Source organism: Mauremys reevesii, linkage group 15 (assembly GCF_016161935.1).
Source record: "Mauremys reevesii isolate NIE-2019 linkage group 15, ASM1616193v1, whole genome shotgun sequence".
NCBI classification, from domain to species: domain Eukaryota; kingdom Metazoa; phylum Chordata; order Testudines; family Geoemydidae; genus Mauremys; species Mauremys reevesii.
Window position 1 is genome coordinate 34,807,635 of NC_052637.1, and position 23,900 is coordinate 34,831,534.

A 23,900-nucleotide genomic window follows, 5' to 3' on the forward strand; every position below is an offset into this window, starting at 1 on the left:
TAATATAATGGGACTCTTGTGGGTTTCCTTAGCATGTCTGTTCCTCTGGTCTTACTTATTTTCCTTGCTATTGCATACGAAGACGATATATTCATCTGATTTGTCAGCTTTTTCATAATGATCATCTTATATTACAAGCTTCCTCTTTGCACCAACTTGCCTATAACAATGATTGAATCTATTAGCAGGACTAAAACCAGTGAAAAGAACTGTATTTCTTTTACCATCCTTTCCAGAAAGGGACAGAAGGCTGTGACCTGCCCACGTACAGTGTGGATGGTATCCACACAACTGATCATCTTATCTGAGGGGTTTTTTTGTGCCCAGGGGGCAGTAGGGGGAAGAGGGCTTGGCTTGCATTATGTATGTTATTTGCAGTGTTGTAGCCATGTTGGCTCCAGGATATTAACGAGACAAGGTAGGTGAGGAAATATCTTTTATGGGACCAATGTCTGTTGGTGGCAGGGACAAACTTTCAAGCTTCATAGAGCTCTTCCTCAGGTCTGGAGAAGGTAACCAGAGTGTCACAGCTAAATACAAGGTGGGACAGATGGTTAAGCATAAGGGGTTCACACATGCTGTTGGAGACCACTTAAAATGAAGGGGTCTTGAATGTACTCACATAGAAAAATGATAAAAGACAAAAATATCCTATCACCCCTGGGTGAACACTTTTCACCCACTCCATCTCTGACCTCTCTGGGCTTGTCCTCAAAGGAAACCTGCACAACACCTTCCCAAGATGAACCTCAGAACTTAAATTCATAACTTTGCTGGACTTAACATAAAAAACATGGTTTTATAGACACTGGTTTTACAGCTCATTACAACAATTTGTAATGCTGCTGTCTGCTAACCCTTAATTGCCCACTTAAGTGGTCTCCTACAGCATGTTTGAACACTTTATGCTTAACAATCTGTCCCACCTTGTATTCAGCTTGGAGACGCTGATTACCTGCTCCAGACCTGAGAAAGAGCTCTATGACGCTTGTCCCTTCAACCAACAGAAGTTGGTCCAATAAAAGATATTATCTCACTGGCTTTGTCGCTCTCATTATGTACACAAGTTTACAGTATTCTCAGCCTGATCCATTTGTCTGCACTCACTAAATCTGAGCAGAGTCTTTTTAGCCATTCATATTGTTGGGAATGCAGTTAGTGATAGCAGACCAGGATGATGCAAGCAGCTTAGGGTGGTATTTCAAACGCAGGGCCTGAGCCTGTAACCCTTACACAAGTAGGGGCGACTCACGTGAGTCAGGTTAGTTGCATGAGCACCGGATGCCTAGAATTTGTCCCAGAGGACGACTAAGAATACTCCCGTTTGGGTTTATGTACCTCTCTCACCTTCAAGAGGAGAAGCCTCTTAATGATTCTACACCTCTGTAGTCCATCCTCTAGTATCTGAGCATGGGACTGTGAACCAGAATCTCCTGGGTCCAGCTCTGGCTGATTCCTTCTCTGACCTCATCAGGTCACTTGGCCACTCTGCTCTCAGCTTGCTGGAAGGTTGGGAGACCACCGTTTGTAGGGTGCTGCTGTATTAGTGGCCAGTAACCGTGGTCATTCATGAGACACCACCTCCAGGGTATTTTCAGTATACCAAGATTCCTTTGCTGCAAGAGCACTTTTCTCCTTAGCTTTCAATTAAATCAAGGGGGACTGTTTGAGGCAAGGAACTTGACTTGGGGTTCTCACATCCTAAAGGTACCTCCTTTTGCCTACAGAATGGGAAATAAATGTATGTGAAGTTTTATGTTTAATGAAAGAGACACTCCTATGCTGGAAATATTTTAATGAACAGTTCTTAGGGTCTGATCCTGTGAGACACTGGGGACCTCCAGAGAGGGGCTAAGCATCCTTAGGACTTTGCCTGTTTTTATGATCTGAAATAAGCCCTTTGGGGATGGTAATGGCATTTCTTGTTTCCATTTAGCCATGTAACACAGACGACATCATGGATCCATCCAGTGACCAGTGCACTGAACTTGTCCTGCTCCGAGGAGAATGAGGAAGACCACACCAGAGAGCTTCCAGACCCCAAAAGCTGAGACTGGCCAGTGGTGGAGAGTAGTTTCAGTCTCATTTCTGCACCAGAATAAGAAGATGTACACCTTCCAATAGTTGAATGTAATAGCGCCTGATCTTACGCCCACTGACGTCAATAGGAGCTTTGCCACTGATTTAGGTAGGATCATTTTCAAGGCTGAAGTTCACCCTGGCAAAATTTCCACTTAAAACCTTAAGAACTTAGGTGGTGCACAGGACCTGGATAAGTCCTGTGCACAGGGGTCACTCTCATCCTCGTACCTTAGGATTTGATCCTGACCTTTCACCACTTATACACTGGTATAACTTCATTGGCTGGAATGGAGTTAATCCTGCTCCTAGTATGAGAACAGAATTGGGCCCAGTGGGTGTAATTCTCACAGTGGCTTCAAGCTGCTTGTAGAGCCATAACGTACAAGCTGAGCTTTTTTACCAGTGCTGGTAGTTGTAATAGAGATGCCTTTTCTGTAATTACTGAGTTAGTCTGTTTTTTATAGCAGAAACATTCAGTGTATTTTGCTAGCAAAAGTTTATGACAATTTGTTATAAGTATTGCAGCCTAGATGACTTTTTTACAACTATTTTAAGATGAATGATTAGGCCTTAGGAAGACACGGCCTTGATGAGTTGTCAAGTATAAAGACACAATTTTGGTTGAGAAAGCCATACTCTGTCAGCATAATCATGCAATGAAGATGATTTCCTTTTTGTACTTTGCTAAACCTATAGACACATGCAAATATTTCAGTAGAAGCTGTGAAGTTTCAAGTACGATGAAACTTGTGAAAGCACCTCTGGGATCAGCAGAATTCGGTCACCTCCTAGAAGTAGGTCTTTACGTAGATGCAAAACAAAATCATCTGGAGACCTTGAGGATGTTTTAAAGGGGTTACTCAAAATGAGGCGCTGCTGAGGCCCTACAAACAGGTTTCACTGTGCATCAGCAGCATGCGATATTTAAGATAATGTTACACTCAGCACAAAAGCTGACTTCTGCTTTGAGTGCCTGATTCTACAATAGGTCACTATGAAGGCTCTTTTCTTTTTTTTTATCTGTGACGGTGACAGGTATTGACCAATGAATGAAATAAGGAACACTAGAAGCACTGATGAATATGCCAAAGAAAAATAGTGGTTCAGACCTTTAGGACCGGGCACAGGCTACCGCCTGAATTCCTTTTGGGAGCATAGGAGTGTGACGCTCTGAAAAGATCCAGCTTAGCTCCACTGGTCAATTCAAAGCCAGTTCCCCATCCCTGACACCCTCAATGGGGAGTCTCTGACAAGTGGTGCGCTAGGTTTACAAGCCTTTGTACTAGAGAAAAAGGACCTGACATGTTTACAGCTCCTATGCCTGCTGAAACTCTCCCTGCCGCCTTCCCCTCACACCCGGTGCAGAGCCAGGCACAGGGGAGCTCTTAGGCCTTCAACGTTTCATTTGCTTTACAGAGCAAAACTCCGAGGAAGTCTCCTTTCTGAGTCACAGGATGGCCCTTTATCACACATGCTCCGTGTGTGATAGTGTCACACCCAGGATAGCCCCTCCCAGGGAATCTGTACTGCGGCACAGAGAAGTTAGTTTTGCCCAGTCTGTCCTGGAAGCAGATGTCCAGCACTAGGAATGACAATGTCGTACTCACTCGGGAGGCTGGTAGGAGACTTTGTTGTGTTCTTTTAACTGGGTCAGGGCCAATTATCCATGCATGTGGAGTCCGTGCCCCTTCATGTAGCTGGTAGAGGGAGGACGTTATGGAAGGAGCTTGACCAGCAGATCCACTGAACAAACCCTCCATATGACAGCAGCCCGGAAAGCTCCCATGCTGCAGCCATGATCTACAATGGCCTCAGAGGGAGGATTTTGCCCCCATCCCTCAAACCACCACAAAGAACCACTGAGCAAAACTCATTAGCAGGGGCTTTGTGTCGAGCTATAATGATGCCGTTCTTCTCTAAACGCCCTTTAAAAACTGGCACAGACTCCTGCTGCATGCAGGACCTTGTACGGGGGTTTTTCTGAAGTTTCCTTAGTCCTAGGAGTCATGTAAGTGCTTTGTTTATTACAGAGCCAAGGTGGGTGAGGTAATTTCTTTTCTTGGACCAACTTTTGCTTTCTTTCCAGTGTGTGGGAGTTACATGATGGTATCTTGTTTGAGATGGTCCCTTCTGGAGTATGTGATGTTTATTCCAGGAACTTTCCAGCTCTAATCAGGGATTTCCAAGAATTCTGTTTAGTTAGGGCATATATAGACTGTGCCACTCTGATTTCTTTGTGAGAGATTTGAATCAGATGGTGGCTACGCTATCCTCCCAGGGCTTGATTCAGCCATGGGTTATGCTATCTCAAAGTAAAGATAGGTGGTCACAACTCCACTCTGCCAGTAGCTTCCAGCCAGCCAGCCCAACCCTGAAAGTTGGAGATGGCGGGGGAGAACCCAAGATAAAATGTTGGCATTCTGCCTGCCGTGCTTGCTTGGAGAATGTGGCTCTTTTATTTTGACTTGATAATTAAAGACTTCTTAGAAACAGAGCATTGCATTCATCTAGTTTCTTCTCTATTCTAGTGTTGTCTCATCAGTCAGGTAAGCTACTATAGCTCATATTCTCCAGCACTGAGACTGTTTTGAAACCTGGGATCTCCAAATGTTCTCATCTATTTTTGTAAGTTGGCATACTTGTTTCCTAGGTTATTTTTTTTTCTCTCACTGAAGCAGTTTGCAAAACAATTTTGATTACACTGAATCCTGTAAAGTGGGAAAATGGCTCTGGAATAACGTAATGAGACTTTGTAAAGAGCAGTTGTCAAAACACGCAACTCTGTAATGGCTGCTTTACATTTTTACTGCACAATGAAATGTACCAAGTGGAAGAGCAATGGAAGTACAACTTTGTAGCCGTTAAGAGAACGAAACAAAAGCGTTGCCAGAAAACAGATACTGGAGCCTTATGTTCAGTTGACACCATTATAAATAGACTTCTGCAACACTCCGGTGTTTACCTTTGCAATAGGACCTGTAGTACACTGCACCCTTCGAATTGGCAATACTGCAAGTACCAGTGTTAGCAGCTCAGGTGTTTCAGTGACTGGAATAAACAGGCAGATTAGACACAAAGATATTCAGGCGCGTAAAACTCTTACTGACTTCAGTGGGAGTTAGGCACCTCAATACTTCTGAGGCTGTGGGTCAAACTGCAGCTGCGAAGTGTCTTCCTTTTAATGCAGCCCAATGTATCACTTAAAAAAACCAGGGTAGATCTCTCCCCACACCACACTCACACAGAGAAACTACCCTGAGCATCCCACTGTATGTTTAAATAAGTCACTACAGATGCTTGTTTCACACCCTCTGACATACCACACAAAACCATCCTTATTTAGCGTGAACCCACCAACACAAGGCCTATGCACCACTCAGGCCCTCCAGGGCCCAATTCTGCAGGACTAAAGTCAGTGGGAATTTTGCTATAGATTTCAGTGGGAGCCTTGAGGGCAGAAGTGGGATTGAAGTGGTGCATAGCCCTTGTATTGTCCTCTGCACAGGGCTGAATTTCACTATAACATCTTACTTAAGTAAAGCCGTTTTCAAAGGATGACCCTGCTCACACTTGGCTTTAGAAAGCCCTTTGTACTATCCTAATCTTATGGCATGAATGGCCACTCCTCCTTGTATTTAAAAAACCACCTAAAGTGATGTAAAGTTCTGATGCTCCTTTCACAATAAAGATCTCAGTGATAAAAATCACTTGTCTCTCTTTTATCATGAACACCCGCAGCTTTGTGATATTATCCACGGCAGATTATGCAGCTGACCGACTCCAGGTCTCGCTCACGTTTTAGAATTGTAATGAATGAAATCTTTTAGACTAGAAAAGGGGGTAAATCCTGTCTGTCCCATTCCTTTAACCTTCTTTTTACAAAGGTGACTCAAAATGCGCCATTGGAAAGGAAAGGCCTTTCGAAAAAGCAAATCCTGTGTTCCAGCCCTACAGTGACTTCCACACAGGTGCCCCCCCCTCCTCTCCCCTCCCCATGGAGCTCCAGTGACTTCCTCCGGGGTTCACTCACAAAGATTCAATTGCAGGGTGAGGCTCATGTTTGTAGTCACTTGCTTACAAGGAGGCAGCCTAGTACAGTAGGGCATTGGCCCAGGCGTCCTGTTCCCAGCTCTGCCGCTGACCTGCAAGATCCTGGGCAAGTCACCTCAGCCCAGATCCTCAAAGGTATTTAGGCATCTAGCCCCCACCGATTTCAATGGCACTGGGAGGATCTGCACCTCTCTGTGCATCCGTTTCCCATCCCACCCTCTAGCTGTCTTGTTCGTTTAGACTGGAGGGTCTTTGGGGCCAGGCCTGTGTCTCACTCTGTGGTTGTACAGTGTGTAGCACAATGTGGGTCCTCAGTTGCAAGTTGGACCTCTGGGCACTACCATAAATCAACTAATAATTACCGTAAGGGATGGCGGTTTGTCATGCCCTGAAACACACACGCCATCGCTGCCGGGGCGTGTGCATTAGCTGGTTTACTTCAGAGTGTGTTTGGCTCATGGGAGCTATGTATTGCCTGGCTACATCTACGCCACAGGCCCAGGCCTTGTCTCCTAGGTAACCATGCCTGCCGGAGAGCGTGTATTGCTATTATAGAACGGGTCTTTGCTGGGGGGAAACGGCAACCTTATTTTGCTAGGGAAGGATAAATGTGTCAGGCCAGTGATGAGAGGCCAGTTCGAGCTAAGCAGCTCACGCTGATCCGCCCCGTGTAATGTTCACCAGCCCTTCAGTGCTTCTCGTGCCAAGTAGTTTTATAACTCAAGCAAGCGATTTCTTATTTTACATGAAGCCAGTTTCTGACAGACAAAAGCGGGGGGGAAGGTCAGTCGTCGCTGAGGTGGGGAAAACCCTCATTTGGAAGATCGTTAATGAGTCGGTTAATATGAGCAGCAAATAGGAGAAGCATCAAGATTATGCTGTGAGAGGCCAATGAAAAGGAAGTTGGTCTCGTTGTCTATCTCATACTTAGGACAGAGCCAAGTTCTGTTCTCACACCCTTAACTCTTCCCTCTTCCGGGTGATGGTTGTAGCCATATTACTAGGGTTGCTCAATACTCAGAACTGCAGATGAAAGTACTCAGCACCCCTCGGTGTCCCTCATTGGGCATCCAAAATCGGTGGCCCCCTGCCTTTGAAAATGTTGGCCTATGTGGCTTGTCCAACATGACACACTGACTCAGTGGCAACATTTGGTGTAGACCCAAGAATCCTTATTCTAAATCCTATGGTCTAACCCCAAGACAGCTCCTTCTTCCCAGATCATTTACCCACCAGGTAATTTTGAGTAGCATGTTGTTCTGATGCTTCAGAGCCAGAGCCCTGTCTGGTGTAACTGCATTGGGTTAAATGGAGATACGCAGATCTACAGGAGCTAAGGATCTGGAGCAAGCTTCACAGAAGTATTTAGACATCTAAAAATGCAGACTAAGTCAATGGGAATTAGGCACCTAATCCATTTCAGTGCGTTTGAAAAGCCAACTGAGCACCTAGCTGCACCTTTAGCTGCTGTGGCCTGGTCTTAACCGTCAAATGGGTGGAATGATACTCTGCCAAAAATTAAATGTCAGTGAATGAAGCCTAACCACTGTTCTCAATAACCAGCTTTTTGTTTTCATGTAATGCTGAAAATGCCGGCCATTTAACAGGTTGTACAATCCAGATTCTTTTTCATATTTTTTGCAGTTTGATCTTTTGCCACTTACTCAGGATTCTTCTCCAAACACAGGCTGAAGCTGCCACTGATTTAATAAGTTGACTTTTTTTTTCTTTTACATTCTTTTGGGAGGACCTGCTTTATTACACAATAAAGATATTGACGTTTCTACTAAAATTTGATCAGACAGAATTTTTCATCACTCACCAGACAGCCAAGTGCTTTAAAATAAATGGCTCTAAAGACACAGGCATGATACTGTTAATTTTTAATCAGTTACAAATCAAAATAGACCCACATCAGACCCCCTCACTCTTCCCCCATGCCCATGAACATTGGTGTACAGTTTGGAAATGAATCTGTCCTACTGTATTTTCCACTGCATGCATCCAATGAAGTGGGTTTTAGCCCACGAAAGCTTATGCTGAAATAAATTTGTTAGTCTCTCAGGTGCCACAAGGACTCCTCGTTCTTTTTGCAGATACAGACTGACATGGCTACCGCTCTGAAACCTGTCACCAGGAGCCTGGATTTGGGTCAGAGCCGAACAATAAAGTGCTTGTTTTTGTGACGATTTCAAAACAAACTGCTACTGAGGTTTTAGCATCAGCCTCTCCAAATGCTAACTCTGAATTGAGCTTGGACCTCAGCCCAAACCCACCGTAGTGCTCAGCACCAGTTCAGCTACCTGGCCTGTGTCTAGTTCCAAGTCTAAGGATTAATCAACTCTAAATAAGCGTATGCTTAAGTGCAGCCTGAACAGCGATGATTTCCTGAATCAGGCCCTGAGTCTCCTATCTCTACACGTGCAGCCGTCATTCACCTTAGGGGAGGGAATGGCAATGTAGGCAAGGGTTAGAGAAGGAAGCTCGGAGTCAAGACTTTGGGACGCTATTCCTGGCTCTGCCACTGACTTGCTACATGACCTAGGGCAAGCCCCTTAATAGCCCTGTTCTGTAGTTCGCTCATCTGTAAAATGGGCCTGGTGCATAAGCCCATCTTTTAAAAGTTTTTAGTGTCAAAGATGATCCACCTTCCAAGTTAGTCAGGAAAGTGTTTACTAGGAAAATAAAAGTCACATCAGCACAGAATTTGGCCCAGCGTCTTCCCCAAATGTGAAACATTCCATTTTTTGTCTTGACAATTACAGGAAGCTAAGAATGCTGCAACACTGGACAATTGTGCTTAGGTGACACCACATTACTCATTGGGGGAACTTCGGTTTCTGGGAATGAACTGACAGGAAGCTTCTATTGACGTGAATGATGGGGGGAGTTGTATGATGATTGATTGTGACTAGAGAGAGACTGGATGCTACTGGGTTGTGTTTAGGTTGAATTTGCCTGGAGATGTGCAGCTTCTGTCGCCTCTGAAGGGAAAACTTGATGCCAGAGTTGAGACATGAGATCACTTTTCAATCACCCTGAATCCCTCGTTCAGTTTTCTGCCTAGAGGCACAGGGTTTGATCACTCCAACATGGGCGATTATTTTCCAGTTCAAAGGGAGACTGTAAAGTCTTCACTAATGGCATCACAGACGAGTTGGTACAGACTGAAACAGCTGGGACCCCTTAGACTGTGGGATTTGTGTTGGGGGGGAGGCAATCTGCTGCTGAAAAAAGCAAACCCTGTAGCTGCTAACACATGAGGCACTGGGTGTTTTTTAAACTCCCACCATGCTGGGAAAATACATCAGTGCAGGAATGATCTAGAGTGAAATCCGCCCCCGAAATCAACAGTTTTGCCACTGATTTCAAAGTGGCCAGGATCCTCTGGCCTCCTGAGCTGTAAAAGGATCAGCAACAGTGTGCTATGCTGGTTCGCTGTTATGGCACAAACACTTCCAGCTGCTCTGGCTTTCTTCAGAAACGAGTCTGTGTTCATCAACTTTGCTGATGCACAAATGCCAGCCAGAACATTACAGAGCTTGTTAAGATGCATGTGATTTTAAGGGACAAGAAGCAAAATGGCCATCAGGTGTAACACAGTAAGAGTGCAGGGATGTGGAGCAGGGGCTTGGAAAGCCGGAGGGTTGAGATTCTTTTTACCATGAGCCTAATGGGAGGAGTCTTAATCCAGAAAATTGAAAAACATTCCAGCTACTTTCCAATCCCCTTGGCAAGATAAAGGCAAGAGCATTGAGCCCTCCAGGAATAGTAAAGGAGTCAGTTTCCAAACACCATGCTGAGCTGCATTTATTAAGCGCTATTCCATGTCACTGTGGACTATTAGGTACTGTAATTAGTCACCATGGGAGTTATACATCCCAAGTCAAAGGCAACTGTACATAATTGATGTCATGGTCTATTACTAGGGGCAGACAAGCCCATTAAGAAGGCAGCCTGTTGCTCTCAGAACTTATTACCGGAGGGGGGAAAACGTAATTTGAAATTAATAAAACTTGATCTAATAGAATAGGAAATAGGACACAAAACAGGGAGAGGCAGAGTACAGTGAAATTGCTACTTGGCTAATGAAAGCTGAGCCCAAAAAGGGACAATATTATCATTAAAGAAGGCAGCGTAAGTGTAATTAACTTCATCTTAATCATGTCTCCATCTGTTTGTCTGGGTGCATGCAGTCTAGTCAGATTTCAATGGAGGTAGATGCCTAAATAGCTTAGAGCCCTATGGATCCTACTTATCTGGGCCTTGGTGGTTTCACGTTAACCATTTGGATCCCCTCCCCCTGAAAACGGGCAGGTTTCAAACCAAACTAGCTAATTACTAGTAAGTCTGCAACAGAACCCAATCCTTTTCCAGCTCTCAAATCTAGGATTGTTTGGCACTGAACTCGTACTTATGCCTGTTTCAAGCCTGGTTTGTTATAACTGCTTGCCCTGAGTGCGTATTAGTCACAGACCAGTGCTGCTACTGAGAGGGACGGCGGGTACCAAGAGGTGGCCTGGAAGGCCCCAGTTGTTTCTCTGCATTCCAGTGAACTCCTTGTAAGGGAACTAGGGGTTATTGTCCCACTAGAGGGAAGTTTTGTTGCAACATAAGTGGGTTTCACAGGACTAATCCTCTAGGCCGGGAGCAATTATCAGCCCCTGGGAGGTGTTAAATACAACCAAGGAGGGTGATTAGCAGTTTGGTCTCCTCCTCCAAGGTGGCTGAGCAAAGGTTACTCCAAGGGAGGTGAGCAGAAATGGCCGGCTCCCTGTCCTGCTACAGCCAGAGGGAAGAGAAGCTGGAGTTGGTCCCAGGCAGTGTGTCTCACAGTTACAGGGGATGAGCTGTGCCCCTGTCCCCACTCCCACAGTAGGGGAGGAGAAGGAGATTTCACCAGGTAAGCTCTCCCCTCCTCCCCCCAAACTCTGCTGAAATTCAGTTTATTGTGAAGTTTGATGGTGGCAAACAACTGAAACCAGGACAGGAGTCCTCCTGTTCTTTTGGCGGATACAGACTAACACAGCTACTACTCTGAAACCTGTTAACTGGAACCATTTCACTCCTCTGTGTAAACTGTGATCCACCCCAGCCCTGGGTAGGGCAGATGAAGGGAGATATTTTTCCCCCCAGAACTGCTTATAATATATAACAAAAAAAGTGCTACACCGCCTCTAGGTGCTCTGCCTTGCGGCAGTGGTGGGCTAGGGTAGCTATTCCTACATATGCCCATCTTGTGTCTAATTGGTCTCTTACCTATCCCCAGGTTAGTTAGTCTCTCATTTCAAGTTCTTGCATATACATCCTGCTGCCTATGGGTCCCTGCCCCCACTCCCCCAATTATTGCTCTCTTCCTCCAGGTAAGGAGGGGGCAGAAGCTGTGAAACCGCCACAGCACAAGCAGATGAATTAGCAAACTCAGCCCCATCACAGCCAGGCTAGAAGCCTCTGTGACAGGGAGGGACAGGCACGGGTGAGGAAGTGAGGCTGCTGGAGCCTCTATAGGTCTATCCTGTGAGAAACAATCTGCCACACTGAGCCTGGGTCAGTTGGCTTGGGATTATGGGGTTTGGGCTGTGGGGCTAGAAACTGCAATGTAGGGTTGGGCTCTGAGACACACAATCCTCTTCCTCTCCCCGGGGGTTTAAAATCCAGACTCCAGCCTGAATATCTACACTGCAGTTTTTAGCCCTGTGAGCCTGAGTCAGCTGACCTGGACCAGCTGTGGCCAGGCTGCCAGTCTTTTATTGCAGTGTAGACATACCCCCTGTGTCACCTCGCGTAGCCCTGCCGGAGCCAGGACCGGTGTTTGGTTGGCTGCACAAAAGCAAATTAAACCTCAGGAAGCTTCAAACAAAATCCTCAAAGGAAACCTCAGCCCCAAAACAAGCAACCGATCCAGAGCTCAGGAATCCTTGGTGAGTTAAACCCCAAAACCAAACTCCACTGTTATGAAGCCACTGGAAGCAAAGCTACCAAAATGGTATGTGGAGGGTTCCTGCACAATGCAAAAAAAAAACCCACACATTCTGCCCCCGCCCAGTTACGGAGAAGAAAGCTGAGACTGGCTAGAACAGGATTTGCAGCCAGAGGCAGATCCTCTGCTGGTGTAACGTGTCCTAGCACCGCTGAAGTCAGATCTACAGAGCTTGATGTCAACAGGGCTATGACAATGTACAATAACTGAAGATCTGCCCCCAGGCTTTGCTGTGGGGGAGGGGCGAGGGGATATTTAAACAGTGACCATGACGTAGAAATCTTGAGCAGAGAAACTTGGATTAAAAGACCATCAGTTTTAAATAATGATTATTAATACTTAGCATCTTCTTAGCAGCAGATCTGAAAGAGCTTTAGAAAGATGGTTAAACATTATTATCCTCATTTTACAGAGAGGAAAAACTGAAGTGCAGAGGCCCAGGTCCTGAAAGGTATTTAGGCTCCTACCTTCCACTGAAATCAATGAAAGTTAGGAATCTAAATACCCTCTGAGAGCTGGCCAGAAGAGTTTACATGACTGGCACAGTTCCATGAGTAGTCTACAGCAGAGAGGGGGAAAACAACTAATTCTCCTTCGGGTGCCTTCCCCCCATTAGGCCACACTGCTCTAAACCTGTACAGTTCAGTCACTAGAATGAATTTGCATCAGTTGAACCAGTTTTGAACATTGATATAAGAGGGGAAAGTGGTGTCTGGTAAGGGGGAAGGTCCCAAAGCTCAGTTTCCTTCCAATCTGAATGTTGTCTACACAGCCATTTTAAGCTCCACAGCCTGAGTCTACTATGGCCAGGCCATGCGTCCCTTATCCCTGTGTAGACATACCCAAAGGCTGCTGGGATTTATACAAGACAGGGTGCTGAGAAAATAAAGAGGCTGTTCGAAGATCTATTGCTGGAGCTACCAGCTGCTTGGCAGCTGGATTAGTGCAAGGTCCTCTGCGATGCTTCTGCCACTTGCATGATTTGGCTGCCATTAATGAAAGGTAGTCATTTCTCAGCCCTATAGCTCTCAAAGTGGGTGAGCAGCATTATCCCTATTGACAGATGGGGATTGCTGAGATATTGACAGGAGGGGAAGTGACTTGCCAAAGGTGAGCTGAGTCAGAGCTAGGAACAGGAATCAAAACAGCTGGGGTGAAATCCTCCTAGCTCCGAATGAACTGAATGGCTCTCTTGCCACTGGTTTCCTTGAGGCCAGGATTTCACCCCTGATTTCCCAGTCCAGTCCCCTCAATCACAATTGGCAGCTATAAAATTTCAGCTGAAGCATGATTAGAAGAGAAATGTGGGCTTAGCCTCTCTGTGTGGAATTGGCAAAACAAATTAATGCTGTGTGCCTGGGGAACTCGGCTGACGTCTCCTGGTGTAACAGGAGACGACAAAGGTTATCAGAGCAGAAGAAACACACTTGGGTGAAAGTAAATACACCTGGTAGGGAAAACTATTTTAAATAGCTCCCAGTGACCTTTGACAATTTGCCTCCCTAGTGTAACAGCAACTGAGGATGGCTAATGACAGTTTATCAAAGAGCTGTCCATTTTCTGTGTTCAGTTTTCTGCTTTCTCTTCCTCCAGGAATTACAGAGTCATACTAATAACGTATGTTATATTGTCGGGGAAAGTAATCTCTGGAATCTCAGTAACAAAATCCTGGTAGATTGAAGTCAAAGAGGTCTTACTGCTTAATGAGAGGCGACTGCAATGTACATATTCAATTCAAGGCAGGCTGGGACCCCCATTATCTGTACAACATCTAGCGCAATAAATGGCAGTCCTTGCCCCAAAGACCTTACAGTCAAAAAGACAAGACCTCCTGGGGGTGTGGGGCTAAATGTGGCCGGGATTGGGACAGAAAGGGTAACTACAATAAAACCATGTGTGCGATTCTTAGCCAGCTGGGATCAGAGATTACGATTTGTTATCTGGATTAATTAGAGCAGGTGATAGCTTTGGATTTCTCACCACGATTAATGTTTTGTGACCCTTCCTAGTTTGTTTTAGAATGAGTGGGTTGTATTTTGATTTTTCTGCTTATATAGGGATGCTAGGTGCTAACAGTGACCTCCTAGCAAAATTCCAGCTCTCTGGTAATTATCTTTCACCTAGCTAAACGCTTGTGGTTTCAATTAAATAAAATACCTTCACTTCATATCATAAACCATTGGGCATTGTTGTTAAGCAGCTGCCACACTTCCCCCGGAGTTAGCTGCATTTCAGTAGTAAGATCAGGCGATCCCTTTGTATATTTTGGCATCTTTGTAAAGCTCTTTAAGATGAAAAGCGTTAAATCAATTTAAGATTGCAGTACTTCAATGAGCAAGATGATGAGTTACTCCTGTGCTAGTCACCGGCCAATCCACAAGCCAGGAACTGGTCTGGTGACTTTCAGGGCAGGTATATAAGTCTCACAGGTAGACCAGAAGCTCAGTTTGCTCCAGGTCACCTGAGGGCTTGAAACTCCCTATGGCCTGATAGTGCCAACAGAATCACCAAGCCTTGGCCTGCTCTCACCCTGCTCCTGCTCCAGCCTTGTTCTAACACTGGCCTTGCTCCAATCCTGCTCTGGACGCCTGATTCCGGCTCTGACCAGCCCTATCACAGTTTCTGACCGTATTGAAAGAAGTGTCCAAAAAAAAAAAAGTAAGCTATTCAAACCTCAAAATCACCGTGATCTTCCCATTGTAGCCCAGTAGAGGTTTGAAATTTAACATGTGTTCTTAATCAATTATAACTCTTCCCTGCCATTCTGTAGATTGGTTTATTATTGTCGGGTTGCACGTAGGTGCTGAAATGTGTGCAATAATGTTGCTTTGGGGGGAGGGGGTTCTTAATCGTATACAAAGCTACTAGTACTTCAAAACACACATGCCTGCCTGAAGTTGCAAACACCACTGGTTCAGGGGCTTGAGCCAAAGTCTACTGGAGTTAATGAGGCACTAAGTAATATGCCAAAAATAAGAGTCTGCTAACTCAGACCCCAAGGGAACACCTTACAGAGGCATTTGTAACACAGCGTCTCTTACAGTAAAGCAAATACAGTAGGTCAGTGTAGCTCTGCGTTGTCTGAGGGCTCTCTAGCGAGCAAAGTGTTACTGCACCTTTAAGTGCATGCTAATACGTGAGTTGGGGAACCTCTGAACTCCTGCAGGTCTGTCTCTTGGCTTAAGTTAAAAGCAATTTAAGGTGAAAGAGAACTTAATTTTAACAAACTGAATTTTAATCAAAACTCTGTCTTCACGGAAAAGCCAAATGCATTTAAAAAATGGGCCTCGTTCTGATCTCACTTACAGCAGTTTTACAGTGGGTTAATTAACTCCACTGATTTCATTGTAGTTACTCTTGTGATTTATCCCATTGTGAGATCAGAATCGGGCCCCACGGGAGTGATCTATTGTACACAACAAACTGCATTATTTCAGGAGCGATTATCCTGAGAGCACTTTAAAGACTAATGAGTTATTTATCTTGGCATAGCAGAGCCTTGGCATAATTTCTAAACGATGAGCTGTATCTTAGGCTGCAGTGAAATCTGTAAGTAAATGAGGCCTATTCAGTTGCTAGGACAAGAAAATGCCTGTGTGTGAGATGACCCCATGCACAGATTTACTGCACAACCAGACCACAACGCTACAGGCTTAATCCTGCACAGTGCTGAGTGCTCTCAAATCCTACTGCCATCATGAGGGCTTGAGCGTGCTCGGCAACTGGTAGGATCAGGCCCTTAAAATCTAATTAGAATCCAAGGAGTGTATTCATTGCTCGTTTACAAGGTCCTCTCAAATCACTGCTAACACAAACTACATGGATCTGTAATGACCATAATCAATATTGACTTCGTTACTAGACAAAGGCTGTTTTCCCCAATCTCTCAGTATCGCAATAAGGAGGCTTGCAAGAGGAAAGGTTTTAAAATGTATATTTGCAACTACAGAATATATTACAGGAAAATATAGTTCCAGGCTGTCAGGTGCAGGAGACGGACAATCCTTCAAAACTGTAAGAGAACAAAGCACTTCATATATGTAAATCATTGACAGGTAAACACTTTAGCTGGGGCTAGTGGATTTGTTTAATTTGTTAGCTGAAAAATCAAAGGATGAGGTTCAAAGGAGGGGGAAGGGAGAAATGTACAGGAACTGATGTAAATTATTCACTGTTTGAAATCCAGACAACAGAACTATGGCCCAATTCTGCAATGTTAACTCAAGCGAATAGTCCCATTGGCTTTGGGGGAGCTATTCCTGTTATCCCTGTTACTGTCCTGAAGAGCTTGCAACCTAGATACGCATGATGCACACAGGATGGGAGAGAGAACAGAGGGAAAGAAGTAATTTGTCCAAGGTCACACAGGAGATGAATGACATCAACAGACCTCCTGACTCCCAGCTTCGTGCCTTCCCCGCTGGATACGCTATGTCTTGGTAAATGAAGGATGTGGGATTGGGCCCCAAGTATCCAAATCTAAATATGATGCCTACAAGAGAAACAGTCCTACAAATGGATGTTATGAAACACAAAGGTTCAATACTCGCCCTCCCGATGGTACCAAAGGAAGGCGTCCGTTTCCAGTAACGAAACCTCTTGTACTAGAAATAGGGGGGTAACCCGGAGTTTGATTCTGGGTTGTACCTTTAAGAGAGTCAGCAAGGAACTCCCATCCCAAGGGGAAGGGACACAATGGTGGCTTTAAGCCAACTTTGTGCCCTTCCCATCCTGAGCTGCTCTGTTGTACTACCTGGGATTTCCACAGTGCTGTGGCCCTGTCTCCATCACACCCCTTCCTCACCCTGCCAGTCCCCCATCCCTCTGGAGCTGGTGAAGTGGTCCTCAGAAGTCAGCCTTTTAGGACCCCTTTACACTCTCCCACTCATCACAAGCTATCTTCTTCAATTGTCTCAACAACCATATGAAATTAATGCTAAGAAATGACTCGAAATTTTGGGACTAGCCTGGATCCGGTCTCTACAATGGCCCATCTCACAGTATGGAGCCGTCAACGGGAGCAGCTTTTCCAAGAAAGAATGAATAGCCTTCCAAGCTGACAAGTCAGTTAGTCCATGCCCAGAATAACGATGTTGGTCAGATGTGCAAGGCACCAGAGATGTCATCAAGATGGCTTCTCTAGCAGAGTGTGGATACAGTAGCGGATTTCTTTTATCATGCACTGAAGCTGTCCAGCTATGGAAGTGTATCCAATGATGGTTGGCTTGGCTGGAATTGTTGCCTGGATGGTGATGGAGTGCCCAAAGGAATAAAGTTGGCTGTACAACCACAAGAGATCACGAAAAGCCCATTGTACTTAATGGAGTCAGTGGATGAATTGCGATATCTGATGGAATCTAAGAAAATGACTCGTGTCACTGTTATAAACACCAGCCCACTTTCTAGGGAACTTATTCTCCTGGGATCTGCATTTGCATTGAATTTGCACCAGGCATCCCTCACACCCAAGACTCCAACCCCTTCTCAGCCTCAAGGATACACCGTGCCTGACCTACCCTCTACTCCAGAACAGCAAGGGGGAGCCCATAATGAGGCCAGCTGTCACCCACCGTAGTTCTCCTCTTCCTTTTTCCAGTGCACAGTAACATAGCATGCAAGCCTGACGCTCTAGCTATTGAACACTTAGCTTGTAGGTTTCTCTTGCCTGAGCCATCCTAGTACATCACTGCGAGAAATGAGGAAGTGGAGCTGGCATTCCTCACTCATATGAGGAGAAATGACATCTTCCCATCGAATCTTTGAGGAACATCGTACCATGGAAGCTGCAACTCCAGGCTTACGCTCTGGAAAAAAAGCAAGTGAGTGTGATGCCATCTGGAAAGAAGCGTAGCTGATAAATGAAATAAATATGTTCAAAAAAAGAGCTGTGTTCCATGCCGACTTATTGTTCATGGGCAGTCAGACACACTATGCTATATTTGATTAAAATAATAAAAATGAGTTCTATTGGGAGGAAGAGAGGGAAAGCATAATTAAGAGACATCAGTACAAACTCAAGTGTAAATCTGAAGTAATTCCACTGATTCAGTGAGTGCCTCAGTTTATGAAGGTGGAAATGGGTATAATTTGTCCCACTGGGAAAAATGACGCACCCTACTGAAAACAGAGGTCCTGATCCCGCTCCCGTTGAAGCCAATGCAGAGAGACTTCCACTGGCCTCCAGAGGCATTGGATAAGACTGATCAGTTACAAATGGGCACAGAGCGTGAATTCCCTTCTTGCTTCAGGAATGGCCTTTCTAGGCAAGAGCTGAAGGACAGTGGTAAATCAGTGAGGGGAAATATGAGCAGCAGCAGCAGCTGCTCATTTATACCTGTTCTGTGGCTGGAGCTCTTCAGGGATATCAGTTTTGCACTCTTCCCCAGCACTGAATTCTTACCCATTTTAAAAGTGACTTGTTAATTCTCCAGGCAAGTCTAATACCCTTGTCATTACAGGCGTTTTTCACTTTCAATTAAAAATGTGTTAGCTGGGAGAAGAAGAGCAGAGGTTAGGAAGTGGGACTGGTTCAAGTGTGAAGGGAAAAGAATGAAAAGCTTTTGAAAGAACAGCTTGTATGAAACCCACTGGTGAGATCCAGATTCTGCGTCCTGTGTGTAGCTCTCACAGGACTGATAAAATCAGATTGTTTTGATACTTTTACCAGTATAAAAATGTCTTTAATTCCATTTCTTATAAGCACTGAGATCTTTGCAAGACTGAAGTCTCACGAAGATTGATTTCAGCAACCTTTTTTTTAAATTATTTTTGCACCATATTCCCACACCCCCTCCACAGATGACTGATTTACAAGTCTATTAAATTCCAGATTAAACTAACCTAGGAGTAGATGACAAATGTAGAGTACAAGGTGGTTCAAGAGACAAGCTACAAGCAGACAATGTTCATCCGTGAACCAGAACATCAGTTCCAAGTTGCCAAGACTCCAACTGAAAAAAAATATTTCCACTGTAAAACAACCAAACCATCGTCCTGAGTGTTGCAACAGATGTAAAAGATTCTGGCTCAACCAGCCCTGTGGCTTGGCTTTTGCTTACAATGGCTCAGAACGTATTTATTTACACATTTCAAGGAATACACACTTAAGCATATTTACAATTTGTCTAATGTTCAAAGTCCAAGGTCATGTGATATGCTACTTTAACCACATCTGCTCCTTTTTAGCATAAATTCTATCCACAGCTGGCCAGATCCGTAGTGATATATTTCTCAACTGTCTGGGGGTGTGGTTTATTCGTCTTCTTTAAATGAGGAGAGATTAGCTCAGTCTTGTTCCCACTCAACAGGTACAAATGCTTAGTGCTCAAACTCATCCTCACTAGTGTTTCTGGTTCTCACATTCATTCTATTTTTCCTTCAGAAAGGGTTCCATTATATGCAATTTTCTCTATCCATCAAGAAACTGATACCGTCAGAGAGAATACCAGTGGTCCTTGAGGAAACAATGGGGAAGCTAATAACTGGGGAATGGCCCTGGCTGGCAAGGTTTACTCTTCCCAGACCTGAGCCCAGGATCAAAGGGGAAAGTCCCTTAAAAGATGCTGGCCTATGGAGGGATTGCATAGCTTGTCAGCAGCAGCTGGTGGTTAGCCTACTTGCTGTGCTGCAGGTTGTGTCTGTCTTTCTCACAGCCCACAGACTAAGGTAACTGGGCTGAATGGCACTTACTGAAGCTTGCAGGGGAAGATTAAGTCTTAAGTTAGGCATATAGACTTTTTTTGTTTTATCCCTTTGTTATTCACCTTAAGGTGAATAAATAATGCTTAGTTTGGAAGAAGCTGTTCTTGAGTCACTTTAACTTCTATCACAGGCTCCTGGATGAAAAGCACTTTCAGGCATGGAACACAGTGGGTCTCTTGGGTTAATATGGTTGGTAAATAGCACTGCACCCAGTGATCCAATCTGAGTGGTAGGATTATATGGTTACACCCAGAGAGGGTGAAAGGAGTGAAACCTGCATTCAAGAGGGAATGAAAGGAGTCTAAAGTGTAACTCACTTTGTAACCATGACAGTGATGTATATTGGGTTTGCGCCTTGTGATCCCCATTAGTCAATGGGAGTTGTGGCCTCACTTGAAATGTTTACTCTTCAGAGATCCAAACCGAATTACAAAAACATAGGTCCCTGCTTTCTAAAGGCACTTTGTTCATTAAGGCATAAAAGTCAAAAGTCTGCATATATTAAAAAGAGAATGTTTTGTTTTGAATTTCCTCTGATAAAGAAATTCAGATTCTACATAAGAGAGACTGTGTGTTTATTCCCTTTTATGGCACAGTATGTTTGCTTTGTATACTGTTAATTGGGCCTAAATTAGGCCTCAAAAGAAAAACTCTCATTAAAATTCTGATTAGCGATGTTGGCAAGCAGCTATTGAGAAGGCCCTTTCTTCCTTTGATAAGGTTTGAAACAGCAATAACAAATAGTAAAAATAAGATCACAGCCTGTTTTCCCTTGCCAATCAAAATAATGTATTCTCCAGGTTAAGGCCCTAAAATACAGAAAGACCCATCTTGTAATGACAACTGTCTCTCTGTCTCAGAGGTCTACAAACATGCACAAGTGTTTATGCTCTAATGATGAAAGCTGACTATAAAAAAAAAAAAAGTTTGTGTTCCCAAAGAGACCCTTGCATACAGATTCTCCCAGTCAGTTCACTAGTTTTACAGTAAGAATAAAAATTTGAGAAATTAATGGCACTAGAAGTATAGTCATAGCTAAGTTAACAGTCAAGTCCTGATCCTGCAAATACTTAAACACAGGAATACCTTTACCAATATAAGTAGTCCTATTAAAGTCACTTGCATATACCCAATTAAGTATGTGCATATAGGTGGTATTCATTTAGGTGTCTGACTGCAACTTCAGGTGCTGAAGCCCAATGCAGCACACGTGGCATTCACAAAATCCCTGCTCATCTGCCACCCAACTCTGTAGGTCCCTACGTTTCCACTCTTTAAATCCCTTAAATTTCAGCAGTTTGGCATGTGCGCGGCCCCCTAAGTCCTGACACCACCTCGCAGCTCAGAGTCTAAATCAGTGGTCCCCAACCTTTTCCAGGTGGCGGGCTCTGGACGATGAGCCACCGAGGACCGTGGCTGGCGGACAAGCATCTGCCAAAATGCCGCCAAGAAGCGGCAACGTCAAGAGGCGTTGCTGCCAAAAATCAGCAGCTTTTCGGTGGCGGCGCCTCTTGACAACACCGCTTTTTGGTGGCATTTCGGTGGATGCTTGTCCGCGTTGGGGACCACTGGTCTAAATCATACCACAGCTAACCCCCAGAATTCACAGGCAGGGAACACCTCATTCATCTTGCCCCAACCCCCAGCCCTGATCCCCCTCCCACCCTCCGAAACCCTCGGTCCTACACCCCAAACACCTCATCCCCAGCCCCACCCCAGAGCCCTCGCCCCCTCCCGCACCCCAACCCCAATTTTGTGAGTATTCATGGCCCACCATACAATTTCTAATCCCAGAAGTTTGCCCACCCCTGGTCTAGATAATACTTAGTCCTGCCACAAGTGCAGGGAACTGGACTAGATGGCCTCTCAAGATCCCTTCCAGTTCTGATTTCTATGAATGAGATTTGATAAATGCAAAACTTGAGCCAATTAGATGTCATGTAACTGACAAAAGGACCTAAATAAACAAACTCCAAGCACAGACTTTGAAGAGTCTGAACCTGGGTGTTGAAGTCCAACTGAATGTGAGGGAGAATGTAGTTGTTCAATAGCAAGCCTTAAATGCTCAGTTGCAGCATCTTATGCAGGCAAACCTCCCTTTGGCTAACTTCTGCTCTGACCTCCACCCGCTGTGCAATCTTGCTGAATTCCTCACTCTGAAGTTAGTAGAATTTGGGTTATCAACTTCCATGGGGATTATGCTTGCCTGAGAATGATGTGGTGAAAGCTGTAGAACCTAACTCCTCTGCAACTGCTTTAGTATGGCCCTGATCCAGGATGGGGATGTCTGTAACTAATTTGGGTTTTGTTTGTTTGGGGAGAGTGGTCTTTTGTCTCTTTACAGGGTCCCTGTAAAAAAAGCCTATCAATTTAGCATTCTGTCATCCCACTTCACTGGCAATACTCCAGTTTTACTCCTGGATCCAAATAGCACCTCTGCTAATTCCACACAGTGGTGGAGGACACTGAAGATTTAGTGTCCTTACTCCACTTTGCTCTCTAATAGGTCAGTTACTGGTTTACAGGGTTAGGCATCGTGCCAGTAAGGGGCTACCTCAGAAGAATAGCATGGCAGTAGTTTTTTAAAACTTTCTTGCTCTGCATCATTATTGCTCAGTTCAAACCAGGTCAGCCACCCCCATGCAAATACATGTACTCACTTTACTGTTGTGTCAAGGGCTGCCTGTAAACTTTGGCAGAGAAAACATTAATCTTTCAACACATAGGCATTTAAGCAATGATTAGTACTACCTATTTTTCTGAGAACTGGAATGCCATTTGGAACTGGCCCAGATCTCTTAAGAGAAGTCCCTCTGCCATCACCTAGGAGCAGGTCCAAACCTGTCTCTCCTGCATTCACTCAATCCTAAATATAGGTGAGGCAGGGCATGGTTCATTCAACAAACATTTTTCTTCTTGTGAGAAATCGTGTCAGTTTGCTCACTTGCGTGCCAAGTGGAAAACCAAGTATCAATTAAAATGTAATCCAAGGCTGTCAGTAAGGACTTTCACTTCAAAAGCCAAGCTATGGCTAGTTCCAGGATTTCTGCCAGGGCAAGGGGAGACTCCGTCCCAGATGCACCTCCACTGCTTTCCACGGCGAGGGTCTGATCATCTAAACATATGGCTTCAAAATTAGAGTTAGGCAAAACATTTTGGACAAAATTGTCTTGTCAAAAAATGCAGATTTGGGCCGACCAAAACATTTCATGAATTCTTGTCTATTTTGGCAAACTGTTTCAGTCAAAATGAAAAGTTTTGAATTATCAAAACAATTTTTTTCAGACTAGATTCACATGGAGAATTAAGCACCATTGTCAAACATGGTGGATGCCTCTTATAACCTTTAGCCCAGTGATTTAAGCATTTACCTGGGGTGTGGGAAATCCGTACTCCAATCCCCACTACGGAGCTGGGACTGGAACTCCAATGACTGCCCTAACTCTGGTTATAGTGTCACTGTCTCTCACACATGCACGCCCCAGTGACTACTCAAGTACTTTAAGCAAAGTGGAACAGCTTCAACGGGAGACAGTGAGAAAGACCTGCCTCAGAATACCCCCCAGCCTGCAGGTTAGGGCACTCTTCCAGGAAACAGGAGACCCAAATTCAAATTATGCTCCAGGTCAAAGCACACCTAGATGAGAACCCCTCTAACTGGAAGACAGGAAAAGAACCTAAAGCCAATTTTTTTTTTGAAACCCGTCTATTTAACATAAGCTGCTTAATTTTCAAAGATGGTGGATACCCCAAATCCACAAACCACCCTGGGTGGGGGGGGGCGCATCCCAAAACATAGGAATTGCTGTACAGTAACTGACCCCTGCTGCATCTATTCCAGTATCCTCTCGCCAACAGCAGCCAGCACTAGATATAATACTTCAAGGGAGCCCCCACCCCCCACAGCTGGTAGACACAACAAATATTGTTTTTTTAAAAAACTTTAAACTGGGTAACTTTTTTAAAATAAGCATGTTCTGTAGTGGCTTCCTTCTCATTCCTAACATGGAATGCAGTATTCCACATTTGTATTATGTTTTATCAAGCCCAAAATCACTGAGCACCTGAACAGAGTTTGCAAAAATTA

The 23,900-nt window shown here is 44.6% G+C and overlaps 2 protein-coding genes across 14 annotated transcripts in view; both read left to right on the forward strand.

Annotated features, from left to right (window-relative positions):
* Window positions 1–5,786, forward strand: part of STXBP4 (syntaxin binding protein 4) — a 124,310-nt gene extending 118,524 nt beyond the window's left edge. For all 8 annotated transcript variants that reach the window (XM_039500910.1, XM_039500918.1, XM_039500917.1 and 5 more), the window contains one exon: window positions 1,937–5,786. In XM_039500910.1, coding sequence (XP_039356844.1) covers window positions 1,937–2,051 — 115 coding nt within the window. In that variant the 3' untranslated portion in view covers window positions 2,052–5,786. The remainder of the gene's footprint in view (window positions 1–1,936) is intronic.
* Window positions 3,625–23,900, forward strand: part of HLF (HLF transcription factor, PAR bZIP family member) — a 74,765-nt gene continuing 54,489 nt past the window's right edge. For 3 of the 6 annotated variants that reach the window (XM_039500921.1, XM_039500922.1, XM_039500927.1), the window contains exon 1: window positions 10,863–11,035. In XM_039500921.1, the coding sequence (XP_039356855.1) occupies window positions 10,978–11,035 (58 nt within the window). In that variant the 5' untranslated portion in view covers window positions 10,863–10,977. Of the gene's footprint in view, window positions 3,701–10,862; window positions 11,036–14,578; window positions 14,771–23,900 lie in introns of those variants that run through there. The other 3 variants (XM_039500928.1, XM_039500924.1, XM_039500929.1) reach the window with 3 other exon arrangements.